The sequence below is a fragment of the Perissodus microlepis genome, chromosome 23 (assembly GCF_051167445.1).
Source record: "Perissodus microlepis isolate ML-2025 ecotype Zambia chromosome 23, ASM5116744v1, whole genome shotgun sequence".
In the NCBI taxonomy this organism is placed as follows: Eukaryota; Metazoa; Chordata; class Actinopteri; order Cichliformes; family Cichlidae; genus Perissodus; species Perissodus microlepis.
This window is the reverse complement of record NC_140482.1, coordinates 37796198-37816475: the sequence shown is the minus strand read 5'-3', so window position 1 is coordinate 37816475 and position 20278 is coordinate 37796198. Positions and strand designations below refer to the sequence as shown.

At 37.0% G+C, this 20278-nt stretch overlaps 2 protein-coding genes across 2 annotated transcripts; both read right to left on the bottom strand.

Moving 5' to 3' along the window:
* Window positions 1–766: 766 nt before the first annotated feature.
* On the bottom strand, window positions 767–2591 carry LOC146362082 (granzyme-like protein 1). The gene is made up of 5 exons (XM_084922564.1): window positions 2521–2591; window positions 2022–2181; window positions 1709–1841; window positions 1318–1542; window positions 767–1229 (listed from the first exon to the last, which is right to left on the bottom strand). The coding sequence occupies exons 1-5, from the start codon at window positions 2576–2578 to the stop codon at window positions 1065–1067; spliced, it is 741 nt and encodes a 246-aa protein (XP_084778690.1). The 5' UTR covers window positions 2579–2591; the 3' UTR covers window positions 767–1064.
* Window positions 2592–8401: 5810 nt separating this feature from the next.
* LOC146362081 (chymase-like) lies at window positions 8402–10346 on the bottom strand. Its single transcript, XM_084922563.1, has 5 exons — window positions 10240–10346; window positions 9979–10138; window positions 9639–9777; window positions 9253–9468; window positions 8402–9135 (listed from the first exon to the last, which is right to left on the bottom strand). Exons 1-5 carry the CDS (start codon window positions 10295–10297, stop codon window positions 8998–9000), a joined length of 711 nt encoding a protein of 236 aa, XP_084778689.1. The 5' UTR covers window positions 10298–10346; the 3' UTR covers window positions 8402–8997.
* Window positions 10347–20278: the final 9932 nt, after the last annotated feature.

Here is a 20278-nt window from a genome sequence, read left to right as displayed (position 1 = left end):
CTTTAACATGCATTTGTAAATGGCCCAGTGACCCATGTTCTTAAATACTGATTTACAGAAGTGCTCCTGAGCCCAATTATTCCTACGTTTTCAATGATCTAGTGTGAATAAAATATAGGATATTGTGTTTTTCAGATAATTGCATTTGGTTTTTATTTACATTTTACACACCCTCCCAATTTATTTGCAGCTGGGGTTGTATAATAACTGAAAGGTGCCAGTTAAAACGTGAAAACTGACCAGTGAACCAAATTAGAAGAAGCTGATCTACAGGTATAATATGAATACATGGGGACTCAACAGAAGCGATAGCCAACAAAAACATTAGTACAGTGTATTTCTGTGTAGTCTCTGTGTAGTTTCATATTAAAACACAATTTTGCCTTTGTACAGATGTAATTTGCCTGGTTTGTAACACTGGTATCAATATCTTAAAGCACTAATCACCATTAAGTTTATCTTAGTGTATTTTATTTTTACATCAATGACAGCATAGATTTTACGTCGGCTTAAACTTGAATGTTTTAAAATAAAATGTTTTTACAAATATCAATTTTTTGCTCAATTCATAATATTATCCTAGGCTATCTCAGTATATTAAAAACATGTACAAATAAGCTCCCCTAAATAGTTTTAAATTCAACTTCATTTGTGGTAATGAAAGTTAGTGTCTGATATATCATTCTTGTCAAAGGAAAACAGGGGGTCCCAAGTACTGAGAAAATGCAGTGGGAAAGCTTTAAAAGCAAACATCACACACCTTTGATATACTTTATTATTATTTATTTAGAGCACGCAAAGCAGTATCATATCAGCACATGTCACATCTAATAAAGCTCAATAACTGAATACAGAAAAAGATGCTTTAAAAAGTAATCACAATAACACTTTTTTTGCTATATGATGTTACGTTTTTGTTTTTGGGTTGTTGTTTTTTTATTTTTGTCTTTTTACAGTGATTGGGATAATTATTTTGGGGATTGAACCTTATTCTAATCTCATTTAAGAGCGATCTACTTCAGTGGTGCAAATATTGTGACATGATCCATCACGCATTAGACGTATTAGTATTTCCCATTACCATTGATTATGGAATCGATCCATACTTTGTAGGTGGGTATCTTAGTATACCTATGGATTGATGAAGCACTGGGAGTTGGGCTACTGCTGGTGGACACCACCCCATATGCCTTTCCATCTCCACACACTAATGGACCACCAGAGTCTCCCTGAAAAGCATTAATACATGTGCAAAAAAATGATCGTTTCTGACTAAAAGTTTAATTTTTTCATGTTAAGTTACAAAAAAGTACTTACCTTGCCTGGTCCAGTCTCGCCCTTAGAGCAGTAAAACATTTCCATAGCACACCTCTCATCATCAGTCAGGGTTACATTAACTTCCAGGAGTTTCAAAGACATATTGCTTTCTTCTTTTGTTCTTCCCCAGCCAGAGACGACACATGATTGTGGCAGAGAGCCATCACCATGGTCTGCGAGAGCAATGGACTTCACTTTATCGTTAAATTCTGCCTTGGACTTCAACTTAAGGAAAGAGCAGAGATTAAAAAAGGGTTTATTAGATATTAGAATTATAGCATTTTGATGCTTATCTAAATTAAATATATTAAATGATAAATCATTACAGTAATGAACCATTATTACTTATGGCATGTTATTAAGCACAAATAAAGTCATTTGCTTCTCCTACCTTAAGGACCATTATGTCGTTTTCAAAAGTATTTGCATTGTAGTTGTTATGCGGAAAGGCTTTCTCCACATGCGTGTGTTGTACACCATTCATATCATGGTAATTGTGAAGACCCAGGAATATTTTGTATGTTCTGAAATACATTAAGAGCAAAACTGTTAAGTGACAATAAATAGATTATTTATTTATCTATTGTGTTCAATAAAAGAAACATACATGGAGCCATCATAAAACATATTTCCCAGTTTCAAGACTTATCTTATTAGGGGCATTAGAATCCCTGGTAGTTAAACATAAAGTGTGTTTAACCTACTCAGCTTGGCAGTGGGCTGCAGTCAACACAAAATTCTCATTCAGAAGGAAGCCACCACAGTGTGCTGTATGACCATTTGCCTTGTTCTGCTGTAAAAGCACCATGTACGGTCTGCTATGTGGCACGGTCTCATGGCCACCGATGATTTCCCCTGCGTGGACTGAAATAAAAATCCAATACCTTATAAAACAAAAACATACTGTCTTATAGTTCAGACATGATGCAATACATAATGAATGCTTTGATGAAGGCACACTATTGGGGGAGCCCCTGTATGCGTTTATGAAACTTTGTGGGGACAGAACTCAATGTCTTCACCAGTTCTGCTTCATAACCAGTGGTATTCCATAATATTTATCTGTATGCTATAAATTTATTTATTCATCATATAACTTATTCTATGCAATTACTGCTGCACAGAGGCAAAGCAGATCTCTTCATGAATTACATAATATAATTGATATATATACATCTATCTGTGTGATGAGAAGAATCTTACCTTGATCATGAAGAATCAGCAAAACAGTGAGTATTGCCAGGTTAAAGTGGGCAAACATGATGAGACAAAAGGCAGGCTGAGATCCTGAAGAGCAGTGGAACACATCACTGACAGCTTCACTCTTTAAATACTTCATTATATTTGAGACAGAAGGACGTCCTTGTGTTATTTGCATATGCAAATGATGTGGCCTTGAACCACATAAGGAACACCTCCACAGCCTGACAAAAACTCTTATTTTCATAGTATTACATTATGTGTATATATATATATATATATATATATATACATATAGGCTTAATGCTGGACATAGGACAATCAAGATTTAAGCATGTGGGGTGATTTTGTCGGATCACAGCTCAACAAACTTCATGAAAAAAATCAGTAACTTTACACAAACGCGCACACACACATATATATATATAGGTAGTAGTTGTTTTCTGGCATAAACAAATTGTGGTGAAAGGCCTGAGAATATAAATGAAGAAGGTCGATCTTGTAATTTTGATGCAGTACACCAACTGCTGGCATTATCTGGCAAGTCAGAAACAACCTAACCTGCAAATAGGGTGCTCTTTGTCTTATGTGGCCATCAGTGGTCATGCGTGCAACTGGAAAAATAGCTGAGCTGGTAAAAGCAATGCAGACTTTTGAGGTAAGTAAGATCTTTTCTGATAAATTGTCAAAAGTGGGATGTCTGTTTAGTTCATGGCATTCGTGGGCCACTGTATGTCACTAAGGCCAAATTCAGCAGCCTGGGTTCAACTTCAGCCTATAGCCATTTGCCGCGAATCTTCCGATTCTCTCTAGTGCTTTACTGCTACTCTCTGCTGTATTATCTAATAAAGACAAAAACATAAAAAAAAGAAAACTGAAAGCCTTCTTTCAACAACAGCTTGTGCTCCAACAATTATATCACATATTATTAAGAAAGTTTTAAATAGTTTGACAATATAAGTGATGCAGCAGTGTGAAAGAAGCAAGTAATGATGTCAGGAGTGTGTAAAACTATACATTACTATCAGCTAGGTAAAGATACTTTGTCCTTCAAGCTGTTCTTATCTTTGCACAAGACAATCATAGTTTACTACATATACTGAATTTTTGTTTATGAGAATGAATTGTTAACATGAATGCAAATCTGATACGACTGTCTGTGGTTCCAAGAATTGTTTTCAAGAAAGCAGTTATGAATAGATCTATGCCATGAAAACTTTCAGTCCACAGATCTACCAACATATACAATAGATTACCATGTACTTTCAAAATGATGAAGACGAATAGTCACTTCACACTATTAAAACCAGCAGTTACTATAAGAAAGAATCAGTGTGAGTTTTACTAAATACAGAAGTGCTGAAGACCAAAACTTGTGGGATGTCTGAAAGAAAACACATCATAGTTAACGCAAGTAGACCACAACACTAACACTCTCCACCCAAGAGTGGTCCACACACCAACTGAGCAGCGCTTCACTAGCTTATATACTGCTGGGTGGCTGACTGCTGAATGACGCCACCTGTGCACTGTCTCGTCAGGAGAGATGGATGAGATATGACACTGCAGCACACTGACCTGCTAAAGCAGTAACATTATATTACGATTTAAGTGATGTGGTACTGCTTATACTGCCTAAAGTATTTTCAAACAGTACTTGTAAGCCCATTTCCTGGTGACCTGAAATATGGTTTTGACTTGCTGTGAACAGTCATCTAATAGGATTTTAAGAGTGTATCCATAAAAACTCAATATTCAGATAGGCTACACATTTTTTATATTTTTAATCTAAACAACAAGGCAAAGTAACAGACATAGCACCCAAAATTCTGCATATTCTGTCTTTTACATGAGCTATCCATTTAAGAATAATAAAGGCCTGTATTCAATACTATTTAGCTTAGTAAGTTACATTTTTTGATATGATATAATTACACATTTATTGGGGAGAATATGTACCTGATTCAAATGATCAGTTACTTCTCAATTTTAGTTACAATTTTTTTTTTGTTTCAGGTTTTAGAAAAGTAATCAACCAAAACAGAAATTTGTGAAACATAGCATATTTTTTTAAATATCACTCTACACTTGCTACTCTGAAGGTCTATTTTAAACCTTCAGTCTTTCTACTCATTTATCTGTTTATGTATGTGAAGTAATGCGTTCATCCATCCCATTCTCTTCTTTGGCTTGCATATGGTTATAATTTTTTTTAAATATTAAAGTTTCCTCTATGTTTGCCCATTATATATATATATATATATATATATATATATATATATATATATATATATATATATATATATATATATTTTTTTTTTTTTTTTTTTTATTTTCTTTATTTTTTTTTTTTTGATACAGATTGTTCTATGATTCATTTGAACTTCATATCTCAGTCTTGTGTAACTGGTTGAAATGTTCCTGCATCTATCAATGTGCCTGCAATTTGCAGAAAGCAGAGATTGCTATCATAAACCATTTCCTCTGCATGATTATGTAAAATCTCAGTATTTCACATGCAAATTTATTTCAGTCTTTGAGGTGCTATTACATGTTTTACTCTCTTTTTTTTCTTTGATGTAAAAGCGCTTGAACAGTTGCACCTTTTCTCAGACGGTTTAAAATGTAACAATGGATACTGCATTAAATGTGGTGAGAATCTACTAATTTCAGAAGGCTTATGTTGGTGCAGGAAAATCCTTTTGCAGCACACAGTGCTCAAAACGAAAGGGCATGCACATTTCGGTCATTGGCTCTTCTGCTAAGCATTGACAACAAAACAGGGAGACCTATATGATGTAGCGTATTTTCAACTTGCTGCATAGTCATAAAGAGAAAATTATGCAAATGATTTGTGCCCAAGATGATTTATCCTCAGTGAACCAAGTCATTTTTCATTTTGTAGGTATGCTGTGGCAACCTACAAAATGAAAATGTGCCCAAATGCTGACTATGCTAAAGTGATCACTTTTCTGGTGCATTATCTTTTTGTGTCTTCTTATCATTTTATCGCCACTGTACTCCAATCAGTGAAAAATAACTATGCAGAAAAGAAGCCTTTCTGCACGCATCACTGTGATGAAGAGAGATATGCTGTGAAACATTTGTCATAGAGCTCCCCAGCAATGTAATGAGCTGGGGATGATAAAAGATAAACAAGCAGTTGTGCGCAAACTTTCAGAATTTTGATGGTGGTTAAAACCTACTTTACACCGGTTTCACTACCAGCCAGTATGAGAAAGAATCCCCTGAAAATGAGGTGAATAGGAAACTACAGTACTGCAAGAAGCAAAGAGTCAAAGCAAGCAGAAATAAATTGACAACTCTTTAGAATTCATGCATCAGGTATCAGACATGCAGTGTCCAGGTTCCTGTTTTCAGAAAAGATTTGAACGTTAAGATGGACAGGAGGAACGCATAAGAAAAAAAGAGAAAGAAAGAAATATACAGGGCAGACGTGAATTGAAAACACTGGCAAAAGCACGCTCATAGGCTGTTTACATTGTTGTAGCTTATGTTCTGTGAAATCAGTGCAGGTATGAAGGGTTTCTGAAAGGTTTCTCCAAACCATTTAAGCAACTGGAATAATTTTGGACGTTTTTTTCTTTTTAATGTTTCTAGACATATTTGTAGCCGCTATAACAGGTGCATTCCAGGCAGTCCAGGTAGGTATGTTACTGGTTATCTTTCAAGTTTACTTAGATGGAAAGTGGTAGAACAGGTACTCAGATTTGTACTTTAGTCACAAATATTTAGTTTTGGGGGTTTTTGGTGTTATTGTTGTTTTATATTTTTTGTTTTGTTTTTTAAATTTGAATAACCTTCATTGCACATTAGCAAATACATTTGTTCTGGCCTATTATTCCTTATGCAAAGTGTAAAATTATGTTTTGCATAAACAGAATGTTTTCAGACGACGACATAAGTTATAGTTTTATTTAGATATTTCCGTAGCCCTACATTTTAATATCACTGCTATATACTGCACAGTGATTTCTATAGTAAATACCTCATTTGAACAAATATATTTCCTCCAGTGGCATTCCATCAGAACAAAGCAGAAAATCAATTAAACATCAGACATCAGTTCAAATGTAAGCGAAAACATCCCTCTCCTTTCATCTCAAAGAGCGTCCTGTCAAAGTTTCTGGCCTCTTTGTGTCCATTCTTTAACCTCATGGGACCTGGCATCCACATATGTGGACATCACATTTTGGGTTGTCTAGACCAAAATACAAAGTTTTGCTGGTATCTACTTACTGGGACATTTTACTACCACTGTTCTATCGAAATTTAAGGCGAATGTCCTCATATGTGGTAAATATATATTAGGTAAAAAAAACCAAAAAACAACAACAACAACAACAAAACAAAAAAAACAAAAACCGATCTAATTCTTTTTACATTCATCAGGTCTCAATCAGCCCAAATAGCAAAGAGAACTTGCAAAAAAAAATGCATGCCATGAAAGAGTTCGGGTCTAAGGGGGTTAAACTGCTGCCATCTTGTGGTTACATTTGGCTATTGTGCTTATGAACAGGATTAAATCCGCTTCACTACAGCCAGGGTTCTTGTAATAATAACTATAAAGAGTAATAATAATGATAATAATAGTATGTAGCAATTATTTAACTAATAGTATTGCTATTCAAAGGCTCTGATGACATTGGAAACTGCTGGGATTTTGTTTGTTTGTTTGTTTGTTTTACAGGAATAGACCAGACCGCGTGTAAACTCATAACCTATTCACCAGCTCCATGCTCCAATTCAACAAACCCTCAGCTGCCCATTGTTCTTTCTGTCTACTCTGATCTCTGAGGTAAGAAAGCTGCTTTTCGTTGCTCTGACTTCAGTGGGTGCGTCCTGTTCTGTAGGTGGTGCTTCAGCACCCTCTAGTGGGTGAGAAAGGTAATGCAAGAGCATGAAGCATTTACAAATAAAAAAAATAAATGCATGACTTCAAAGACTTTACATAACTTTCTCTGGCATTTTTCACATATTAATCCATGGATGGATGGATATTAATGTTTTTTTTTATTAATATGCGTCTTTCCTGTGAGCCGGTACTAAAATAAAAAATATGTATATAGTACGCATTTTATGTACATTTTCTTTGATATATATATTTTCACAGACAGATATTTTATTTATATTAAAGCATTTTTTTAAACATGTCCCCATGTCTATGGTATAATCAATTTAAGATCATTTATGTGCATATGCAGTGATCTACTGCTCTAGTCTAATCTGCATTACACTTTATGGCAGGAAGAAACTGGAGGATCAGAATCAAAATACTTTTATAATCCCTAAGGAAACTATGTGCATTACAGTTGCTCCAAGACAGTAACAGTAAGAGACTAAACTAATTAAATAATACAATTTATTGCAAAGTTTACACATTTAAGAAATAGCACTAATATATAGAAAGCACTCAATTATAAATACCAAGAATATTACAAATTTGTAATATAAATGAATGACTTTTAACTGTAACCTGTGAACTTTGTCATTTGTTATTTTACTGTAGAGCGTGTGCAAAACTAGATGGAGTGAGATACACAACGATTCATTTAGTCATAATGTATACTAGTAGTTAGGGCCATAAATATTTTGACCTCATGCCCATGTGAACTTCGATTTGAACTTCAGCAGATCATCTTGACTATGTCTAGATTCCTAATGCATTGAGTTGCTGATGGCTGATTAGATGTTTGCATAAATGAATAGTTGAACAATTGTGCTCAGTGAGTGTACATGTTCATAAAGTGTGTTAAAAGAGAAAAACCTGATGGTGGCTCTAAAGGCAAGCTGAAATGATTACCAAATTCTTATGTACATTCTCAGTGTTACTTAGATCATATGAGACATCATGGATATACAAAGTGTTGGATGTGTTTATTTGAACAGCCAGTGTACTGTACCTCATATCAGGTCATTTAATGATATATTATCAAATGAACTATGTAACCTGAGTAATTTTTTTCAGATCCCAACCTGATGTCTCCATTTATCAATATGCTTTTGTGATTCTGTTCCTGTTTGTTTCACTTGTAATGCATGCTTTAGCTGACATGTTTAACATCAAGTGCCTTTACAATGTATTTCCTGATTTTTGTTCATATATCTAGGAAATATATATGTTTACATTGACTTAAAATATGCTGCATAATCATGTAAGATATGTTTTGTTTGCATTGCTATTAAGAAAATAAGACATCAAAGAAAAACAGTTTATTGTCTCATTAAATGTTACAAACAAGCATAACGTCATGGGTTCTCTTTGAATCTACTCTAACAGAAAGGCAAAGCAATAATTGATTATTACTGTTTTTAAGAATATGAAATGCAGTATCAGTATATTAGGTCACAATGATATCTTGTCTGTTAGGCAGTCTCAGTTCAGTGGAATCAATCTAAATATTGATATCTCAGTCATCAGATGTCTTAGCAATCTGAGGTTTAAATGTATTATGACTTTCACTTGTGTTTTAGTATGCAGTCAATCCAGTCTCTGTATTCAGGTATCATAGTATAACTGTAGGTGTTTTGCTGGTTGGCAGACACCACCCCATACGCCTTTCCACATTCACAGACTAACGGGCCACCAGAGTCTCCCTGGAAGTACAAGCACAGTATGTAGTTATTGTGATCATAAGTGAACAATGAGCTAATTATCAATGCTGATCAAGGCTCTTTTTTTCTTTCTTGTTATAAGATGCAAAATCTACTTACGTTGCTTGGTCCAGTTGTACCTTTAGAGCAGTACTTTTTTTCCTTAGCACACAACTCAGTGTCAGTCAGGTTCACATTGACTTCCCGGAGTACATCAGATGCTTTACCATTCTCTGTTTTTCCCCAGCCAAGGACTGCACATGATTTTGGGACATCATCACGGCCTGCGAGAGCAATAGATGTCACATTCTCGTTGAACTTAGCCTTGGGATGCAACTTCAAGAAAATGAGAAATAAGAAAATTTTAGTATCAATATATACAGTATATAGATTGACAGCTGTTTGTTGATGACTGAGCTTTTCCTAATATAATAAATGAAAGTTGATTATAGCTCAAATTAATAATAATCTTTTTGTTAAATACAATTATTTTGGTCTTTATTTACCTTAAGAAGCATTATGTCATTTTTTAAAGAAGTTTTGTCGTAGCCTTCGTGTGGAAAAGCATTTGTCTCATCCACAGTCACAGTCTGTACTTTTCTACGATTTTTGTAATCATGAAGTCCCAGAAAGACTTTGTACAATCTGAAAAATAGGGGAAAAATATTTTGAAACAATAAAGACAATAATTTTTAGTACTGACAAAAGAAAAGATAAATCCTTCATGAAACCTATATCGCAGTCAAAGGTTGTGGCTTGAAGTTGTGTAACTTATTATTATTGTGATAACACAATTTACTTGGCCACATAATTCATTTTAGATAAACATGAGTGGGTTAAACTCACCTGGCTTCGCAGTGGGCAGCAGTCATCACAAAATGCTCACTTACAAGGAAGCCATCACAGTATGTTCTAATACCATTTGACTTTTTCAGCTCCAAAATCACCATGTACGGCCTGCTATGTGGTGCAATCTTATGGCCACCCACGATTTCTCCTGTATGAACTGGAGAGAAAAAGGTTTTCATATTCTATGCATCAAAATCTTAACTTCATGGACTCCGTTTTGACTTTGTATAAACATTTGTGCTATGAAAAGAGCCTTACCTTGATCATGAAGAGTCAGCACGAGTATCAGTGCTGCCAGGTTACAGTGGGTAAACATGGTGAGATCAAAGTCAAGGTGAGTTACTGAAGAGCAATGGGGCACTTCACTGACACTTCAGTCTTTAAATGCTTCCTTGTAATAAAGGAGGAAGTGTTTGTGTTTTTGTAAATGCAAATGATGGGGTGTCAAACCACATTTATAAAGAGATCATCTCTGACACCTCCAGAAGCTGAAAAAAAGTGTAGCTTATTAAATGTAGCTCATTAGTCTTAGTTGGAGTCTTTAAGCAGGCTTAATAGTAATATAGTTCTAACAAGGGTCACATTATGCGTTGTTATAGATTCAAAATCTTTCAATAAAGCTTCAAATAAATCAAATCAAACAAAACAAAAAGGTGAATATAACATGGCTTTTTGTTGAGATATTGTGAGACAGGCTTTGCTATAAATTGGTCCAAGATTCAAGTATATGACTTGATAGAGTCAACTCACAGTACAAACTCTATGAACAATGTTAAAGAAAGAAGACATTTTATAACATTTTCAATTTATAGCAAGAATGTTAAAACCATGGGGTAAAAGGTTTTTTGGGGTTCATGATGAAAGAAAAATTTAAAAGAAAATTAAGAAGCTAATTAACTTAATATACTTTAAGAGTGACAACAGTGTGAAAAGTTGTTGTTTGTTAGCATGATGTATTAGATGGAAAGCTATGACTGTTGCAAGAGTTGCAAGAATTTGTGCACATGGCTTCAAGAAAGCATCTTCACCATATTCAGTGAGAACGCCTGACGGATTACTTGGAAACAAACTATTTTCAGAATGTTGGGGGCGCGTGAAACAGGAAGCCAGCTGACATGTAGCACCAGTTACAGGTCAAGTCATCTGTCACTTTGCATTTTTGTAATACTTTAGAAGTTGGGCTGGAGTTTGACACTTACTTCACACCCTTCCTATTGCCACTAACATAACCACTATACAAAATGTTTAAAAAAAAAAAACATGCAGGGAGCAGATTAGTGAGGAACTCAAAGTAAAGCCTGTAGATAGATACCCGTGTAGTTTGGGTATCTGACTATATGCCTACTGGACACCTCCACTGTGAAGTATTTCTTGTGTGTCCAACTTGGTCACAGCAAAGCAATCGTGATCTGAAAAATACCTTATCTTCCAAAAATGATGAAGCCAATGTTATATCATGTTATACAGCAATGTAGAAGTAGCAGGATAAATTCTTAAGTATACAGTGTTTTACTCAGACAGCCCTTCGCGGTATAATATGATAAGCCAGTTGTACAATCACAAAGGACGTGTTTAGTTTGTATTATGATGATGAAAAAAAGACATCAAGAACAAAGTGCAACAGTTTATTGTCTAATTATGTGTTACAAACACGTATATCATCGTCATCATTGTAATCAGCCTGAATATTGATATCTCAGTCATTAGATCTCTTGATAGTGATTAAGTGTTTCACTTATGTTTCAGTATACAATCAATTCAGTCTCTATATAAGTATCTTAGTATAAGTGTGGACTGTTAGATAATTTGGGTTTGGCCTACTGGCAGACGCCACCCATACGCCTTTGCAGCTTCACAGACTAATGGGGCACCAGAGTCTCCCTGAAGTACAAGCACAGAATGTAGTTTTTGAATTCTTAAATATATAAAATTAGAGTCTATAAAATTACACAGGTGTATAAAATCAGTAACCTCAACAATTTAATTTCTGCTCTTCCTGCTCACTTTCTTGCTTGCACACAGTGCATAAAGGTTGCCAATAATTTGCTGACTCAACAACTGCAGAGTTTCTCCTCTTGCATAAACCTCAGCACAAAAACTCAATTATCAAATCACTTCTTTTTCATGGTGAATTTGAAAACAAAAACTCACATGTAGAAATGTATCAAATTTTGTGGTTTTCGCCATCACTCTGAGACAGGATGTTTCAAATTTTAGGGACAAACGTAAGTTTGTAGGATTATAATATAATCCAAATATGCAGGACTGTATTTCTACATATTTATTTAATATGAAAGACATATTCTGGTCAAACATCACAGTAGTACTGGAGGCCATCCAGAGTAAATATGTTTCTATGATTTTTGGGGGCCAAGTATAATAGCAAGTTAAGTCAAGTCAAGTGGCTTTAGTGTCATTCCAACCATGAGCCGTGGCACAGTACACAGTGAAATTACACAACGTCCCTCCAAGACCATAGTGCTCCACATGACATATAACAATCAACACAGGACTACATAAAGTGCAACAATTGCAAAAAAACCCAAAAACAAAACAAAGACAGTGCAACACCAGCCAGAACAGAATAACTTCAGTTTTATCTTAATTTTTAAGCAGACGCAAAGACAAGAAGGAATGTCCTGGCTATAAAGCTCCGTGTATGGTGTTTTACTGTGTAGAGAAATGCAGCTACTCTACAGTATGTTTGCTAACATGTGGTTGGACAGTAACTGTTTAAATGAAGCACAAACAGTGTATTCAATTTACATATAGCTCCATATATTAATGCGCTTGTACTTTTTTGCTCATTATAAATAACATTTGTATTTTTGATGGCTCACTCAGTGAGTCATTTCAACTTTGTTCTGTTTGGTCACATATCTGTGAATGTTATAGCATCTCTCATCCTGTTTGTAATTATCAGGAAGTATAGATTTCTATCATAGTTTCCTCTGACTGACTTGTGAAACTGCAGTGTATCCGCCATGGTTCGGTATGTCTGAGTCTTTCAAAAATCGTCTGTTTTAAGTCTTCAGTCATAGCAGTAGAAATTTCCCCTAATTATGTCACTCCTTATATGGGTTAATTTTTAGAGAATACCTGTAAATCAGTGTAGTGATGAATACCTGCAATATTTGGTCAAATGTTTTGGGCCAGACTTTTTAATCTTTGAATTCATCTCTCTTTCTAATGGCACAGGTGTATAACATCAATAACCTAGTCAGTTTTTGGTCTTCTCAGATAGCCCACAAACAACTGTAAGTGATTTTTTTCAGCCACAAAGTGACAGACCACATAAAGTTATAGAGATGCAGAGTGCTGAGGTACATTGTGCAGCACAAGTCACCAACTATTTGCTGACTCAAAAACTGCAGAGTACTAATCCTCCTCTGGCATTAACATCAGGACAGAAACTGTGCTCAGTGAACTTCATGGCAAGTTTTTATGGCTGAGAGGCTCTTGTAGATGTAGTGTTTAGGTGGCCCAGTAATTTTACCATCATAGAATGTGTATGAACCACATGCTACACATACACATACTGGCAGGTGAACCATATACAAGTATTGAATATTTAATATAATTTAAAATTTACAACAGTGACCCTTAAAAATTACAATTTTGTAAAAGTAAGTGAATGACAGAAACAAGAAACAAATTAGTCAAATATTTGAATTTAGAGAAACTCTGTGACAAATGACAGGAAACAAACAACTCAACATTTCAATCATAAAAAAAGAAAGAAAAAGCCTGGTGTCAACCTGTGAAAAGTTAATACACAGTGGAAACGAAGTGCTTTCAGAGGTATGGAAAAACTTTTCCCAAGTCTTTTTACACGGAGGTATCGCCCTCTGGTGGCTATTTAAAAGAACTGAGGATTAAGGGTTAAGAAGCTAAGTTTTTAACTTTCGTAACTTAGGTCATCAATAGGAGGACAGCGGTCCGATTTTGACCGGCTGTGAGCAACGTTTCCAGTATTTACGGTAGCGTTATTTTAATCGCAGCTTTTGTATTGCCTTTACGGTAGTCACTGTACATCTATAGGAAACACACAGACCAGTAGCATGCAGTATAACTCATTCAACGTGACCCCCCTTACCCAATCAAATAGTTTATTGAGAGCAAAGTTGCAATTTTCTGTGTAAACCGGGAACTGCGATATCACTTATCAGTTCGATTCCTTATCAATTCTCCTATCAATTGTCACTGGGTTCTCATCAGCTCTGTTTTGAGAGTCTCCACCACTGCTAAGCAGCGATAAAGAAATTATATTAATGCAAATCAATTGAATACTGTGGGTCAAGTGTTTGTGCATGTTTGTTACGTTATTTCCCCTCTTTTTGTGATCAGTGTTGGAATCATTACTCAAAAAAGTCATTATGGTAAATGGCCTGTATTTGTATAGCACTTTACTAGTCCCTAAGGACCCCAAAGCGCTTTACACATCCAGTCATCCACACACACATCATAGATGGCAATCTACGTTGTAGCCACAGCCACCCTGGGGCGCACTGACAGAGGCGAGGCTGCCGGACACTGGCGCCACCGGGCCCTCTGACCACCACCAGTAGGCAACGGGTGAAGTGTCTTGCCCAAGGACACAACGACCGAGATAGTCCAAGCCAGGGCTCGAACCGGCAACCTTCCAACTACAAGGCGAACTCCCAACTCTTGAGCCACGATCACCCGTACACAGAACCACCACGAAGCCTATATTCCAGTGAAAATTCCGGACCTGATTTTGAACCATCCGCTGTTTTAATAAGTATCAATCCTGCCATGTTACAGTGCGTATAGTGAGGTCAAAGTCAAAGTAAGTTACAGTCAGGCAACTTTTTTCTTCTGTGGGACACTTCACTGACATTTCAGCCTTTAAATGTGTCCTGATCACAGAGCTAGAAGGAGGGATTTGTGTTGTTTGCATATGCAAAAATTTAAAAAAACAACAACAACAACAACAAAAAAAACCCCAACTAACTGAAATTAGGAATTGGGAATGTCTGTAGCTATATAGTCAAACAACACCTGTCAAGTAAAGCAAAGTACAATTGAATATATTTCAGTAATGCTACTTTAATAATATTTTTACAATAATAGAAACAGAGTTCATGAGGGTGGCCTGTGGGCCCAATGTTCTCTAGTGGGCCCTATGGTCACTGCTGTAGACACTTTAAAGTCTGATTGGGAATTGACATAAAATACCAGAATTGGTACGTCCACCACTGGCACCCTGTGCTTTTTACAAATGAGAGCAGGTTCACCCTGAACTCATGTGACAACTGTGAAAGGGTCTGGAGAAGCCGAGGAGAATATTATGCTGCCTCTAACATCGTTCAGCATTACTGGCTTGGTGGTGGGTCAGTGATGGTCTGGGGGGTTGTAACGCATATTAATATAGATATAGCACTGGTTGTTTTCGGGTGGGGGGTTCCCATTGAGATCTGATATGTACAGTGGCCCTGAGAGGTCAAACAGACACCAGCAAATAGAAAAACGCTGCAAAAGCACACAAAACACTTTCCAAAATTCAGCAACAGTGCTACACGTTGCCAACAGCTTTGGTTGTGTTTGATTAGGTTTGTGTATTTGTGTATTTTGTTGAGTTATGTGAATCAGTTGAACATTGAAATGTTCTAAATTCTGTTTCCAGAAAGCACAGATCACTATGACAAACCTCTGCCTTTCCTTTCCTCTGCCTTATCGATCTAGTTTGGCGGTTTTGAGATTTTTTATAGATACATATATCTAAAATGAACACTGCCAAAACAAAACAATATAGCTTTATATATATGTGTGTATGTGTGTGTGTGTGTTTAAAAGAGTTGTGCAGGACCAGGTGCCGACATAAACAATACATGAATTTTCAGCTAGTGGTGATCAGACAATGATCTGAAACACACCAGCGAGTCCACCCCTGGCTGTCTCACAAAAAAGGTGTTGGAGTGACCTAGTAAAAGTCTGGATTTAAATCGGATTGCAGTGCTTTGGCATGACCTTAAATAGGCTATTCATACTATTCATGCAGAATTATTAAAACAGTAAAATTCTTTCTCCAAGTAAGATTACTGTAATATGTGCGGTTTAAACACATATGTGTTTAAACACATAAAGTGTTGTGTGAAAATGTTGTTAAATACACAAAATTATAATTTCAGATTTGATTGTGACCAATTACTATTTCATATCATTGTTTTATCAAATAAAGCAATTGTTCTGAAGATGTGGCAGGACATGTTATTTCCCACCATGCCCCCAAGGGGGATTCCACGGACTGTACTTAGTGCAGTTGGACCCCTTATAATCAGTTCAGCCAAGCTGGTAGTCACAGTTCAGGGCTCGATCAGATCCATAGTTAATTGCTGCTTGTGTCCCGGTCCTTGATTTTTTATGACAGAGTTATTAACAACAATTATAATTATTTCTGACTTTCCAGAACCACGTGCATACACATATTCTCCGTGCTGCATTTAATAGTAAACCCATCAACACTGTTAGGATTCTTTGTCTGCATTAAGCCTTAGGGGAAAAAAGGGAGCACGTTCTAACCGATGCACACTCTGTGATTACCACCAAGTGTAGCCAGCATGTTAGTGTAGAGCCTTCACCTTAGCAATAATACATTTATTTACATTTACAGACAGAAGTGGAATGGGAGGATGAAAGGCAGAGAAAACTGGAGGCTAGAGCAGGTAACTAGTCACATCTGAGTCAAATCAAGATGATGTCTCAGATCTCTCTCTCTCTTTGAGATGTTTCCAGACAGACAAACAGACAAAAGAATAAGGATAATAAACAAATATCTGACTTAACTAAGATATATGGCACTAATTGGTTTCAATCCATATGTAGAAGGATGGCTTCTATAGCAGTCACTGCAGTACTCAACATTAGAAGACCTTCTTTTCTTTCTTTTGAAAGCTGGGTCATCCAGGAAAGTTGGGGCTAGGTTGGGGAGGGAGAATAGGTGGAGGAAGGAGGGGTAGAGAAGAGAGGTTTAAAGGGAGGAGAAAAAGGAATTGAATTAAAGATTGAGGCGTGAGTGTAGAGAAGATGAAGAAAAAGTTGGAGAAGGAGGAGAAAGAAGAAATTATTCCTCTACTTCAGATGAACTATCACTCTCCTCAATCATTGTTGCTGGGACATATTTTCTTTTAGACTCTGCTCCAGATGCCACTCTTTTTCTTGATTTTCTTGTCCACAGCCATTAGCTTGAGTCTCTATCAATTTGCTGTTTGGAAGCAGATAAACAGAAAAAAGTAAGTATAATAAACAAATCTGACCAACATTTAAGAAACTGCAATGTTTCACCCATAAGTTATCCCTCCGTTATATAAAACATTACAAGTGCAGAGTCTCAACTAGTTTTAAAAGGTTTGCATCAATAAAGAAAATATCTATTGGAGATGTATAAGTACAAAGGCATATTTATACACTGCCCATTCAGTGTTGAGAATTATCAAACAAGATGTACATAGTATTAATGGCAAAAACATGAGAAGTTGTAAAGACTGCACTAACTGCGATTCCCCAACTAACTATCATGGAAAAGCTAGATGCGGGACTGACACTGAGCGAACTACAAAAGGCCATCAACTGTCTTGCAATGAAAAGGTTACTGGAAGCGATGGCAGTGGTGCTGAGGAGAACCTTCCAAAAGGATAGCCAATTCTGCCGTACTCCACCAATCAGGCCTGCGTGGCATGACCATGCCCAGACATCCTTAATGATAACCTGCTCCAGAGTGCTGTGGACCACAGAACGGAGCAAATGGTTATCTTCCAACAGGACAAGGAGCCCAAGCACACAGCCAAGATAAAAAAAAAGAGAGAGAGCGAAAGAACTTAGAGAAATTAGAGAAGGACATACACAATGAGTTAGATCCAAGAAGATTTGAGAAGTTATATTTCTATTTGTAATTATGACTGTATGCATCAAACAATTAACTGATTAAAGTGCACATTTTCTGCTCTAATTCAAGCGATTAACCAAGTATTTTCTTAACTGTTTAGGAAATACACATTTCTATGAATAGTCCCTGATTTTCAAAGGCTTAAAACTCAGTCCACGAAGGAGAAGTGCAGAAAGAAAATAATAAAAAAGTTGTCATTTTCCAAACAGATATTGTTAGCCTTACACAGTGGAGCTAATGTTACGTATAGATGTGCATGAAGTTCTCAGTTAGAGCTAAAATCTCAAGAACTTATTAATAAGAGAGTATAATTTTTGGCTCATTAAGTTATATCAAAGGCAAAGTAAGTAGTGATTTAAATTTAGCAAAACTCATGAAGGTGACCCTGGGATAAAAAAATTTGGATATTATAGAAAGATATCTCTTTGAATATACAAGGTATTGATCCAAGTGGAATGATATTACTATGATGCATGCAAGGACCAATCACACATACATAGCTGATATTTTAAAACCAGCTGGAAATTCTTGTTTGTTTGACATTTGAGGTGTCAAGAATGAGCTGAAACTCCATTCCAAAGAAAGTTACAGTGTAACTCTCACAGAGTATTGCAGTAATGTTACTGAATTACACCATATAGTGTCTATGTTATTAATATGTTGCTATGCTTAAGCATGAAGAGTCCTCAGGCCTATTTTGGATTTTTCCTAAAAACTCTTAGTTATAGTTAACGTTCTGTTCTCCTTAAAGAAATCTGACAATTACAAAATAATGAAAAGTGGTATCTAAAAGTTATTTTCTGTGTCTAATCCATCTGTTTAGATGCATTATTTACATGGATTAGACACCGAAAACACTGAATGATGACTCAGATATGGAAGCGAAATTGAGAGCTGTTACTTGTCTATTTTCGTGAGCTTGTATTATTACAGTGTTTAGGCATTTACGTACAGACGCAATATAAATCTGCAAAAGAAAGGCTTTTCCACAACTTAACACAGACAAATGCAAAGCAGAGAGAGTTCTGTTGCACACCACATAGATTTAGGAAAAGCTGCTCTTTGTCACTTTTACAGTGTAGCTGTCCAAACGGCTCCCTGGACAAAAAAGTTTTAGACCAACCACTTGCTGACTGATTTTAGGTCCCTGATATCAACTAATAAAAGTCTCTGAGGCAATGAATATCTTTAGTCAACTTCTGTCCTGAGTACTAGAGAAATGGGTCCAGAAATGTAAAGGATACAGAAGAAAGTGGAGTATTTATTATGATGAAGTAAAAAGAAAACAGTTAAAGTTGGTGTGACACACCACAGACCCACATAGTGTTTCATTATAGTGAAACAGTTTATTTTTACAGGGTGTCAAAACACTACATGCTTTTCTTCATGGCAGCTCAGCCACTGAGCTTCCTGTCTGGCACCTTGACTGCTCTGGAAAGCTTTCCAGCTGTCTCTGCACACACACCTCCTCCACCTGGTTCTCAGCATCACTACAAAAAGAGGAGCGTTCATTGGTGAAATTCCCTTCACTTGGCACTTAGCCTCCCTGGCACTGCCCTTCTAGCCCGCTGCACCACCCCCTCCACTGCAGCAGAGCCAGACACCACACCCCTGTCACACAACCCCACCGCCCAACTGAGGCTGGGGCTACATCCGGTCGAACCTACCACTCCCCGGAGTGGGAGACAACCATCTGTGTCCCTGGCCTATGGACCACCTTGAATCTAAAGGGATGCAAAGCCAGATACCACCGGGTGATCCCTGGGTAATGGCATCCTTCATGGGGTGCAGCCACTGGAGCAGGGCCCTCTGTTTGGGTCTGCAGGATGAAAGGGAGGGAAAAGTTAGGAGTGTGGAGCAGTGGCTCCCCACAGAGAGCCTTCTTTACCAACACAAATGCCGCCTGGCACTGCTCAGACCACTGGACCAGATCTGGGGTGCCCTTTCGGGTGAGACCGGTCAAGGGGTCACCCGCGAACCCAGGTCCACGAACCCAGGCATGAACTGGCAATAGTAAGCAGCCAGCCCAAGGAACCTCCTTTTTGGTCTTGGGGCGAGGGCAGGATCCAATAACTTTCATTTTCTCCACTGTGGACACACCTGCCGCACACTTCTTCGGGTTGGCCGTGAGCCCCGCCTGCCTCAGGGACTCCAGGACCACGGCAACATGCTGCACATGCCCCACCCAGGTGTCACTGTATATGATAACATCATCCAGGTAGGCACTGCATATGCGGCCGCAGCACCTGGTCCATGAGGCACTGGAAAGTGGCTGGGGCTCCGAACAAGCCGAACGTAAATCTGATGAACTGGTACAAACCGTACAGAGTGGAGAAGCCTAGATGCACCATCACTCTCCTCAACCATTGTTGCTGGGACATATTTTCTTGG

Coding starts and splice junctions, on each gene's coding strand:
- LOC146362082 (XM_084922564.1), bottom strand. CDS start 2,578: ATGTTTGCCCACTTTAACCTGGCAATACTCACTGTTTTGCTGATTCTT. Junction 2,182..2,520: donor GCTGATTCTTCATGATCAAG/GTAAGATTCTTC, acceptor TTTTTATTTCAG/TCCACGCAGGGGAAATCATC. Junction 1,543..1,708: donor ACGACATAATGGTCCTTAAG/GTAGGAGAAGCA, acceptor TCTTTCCTTAAG/TTGAAGTCCAAGGCAGAATT.
- LOC146362081 (XM_084922563.1), bottom strand. CDS start 10,297: ATGTTTACCCACTGTAACCTGGCAGCACTGATACTCGTGCTGACTCTT. Junction 10,139..10,239: donor GCTGACTCTTCATGATCAAG/GTAAGGCTCTTT, acceptor TTTTCTCTCCAG/TTCATACAGGAGAAATCGTG. Junction 9,778..9,978: donor GCTGCCCACTGCGAAGCCAG/GTGAGTTTAACC, acceptor CCTATTTTTCAG/ATTGTACAAAGTCTTTCTGG.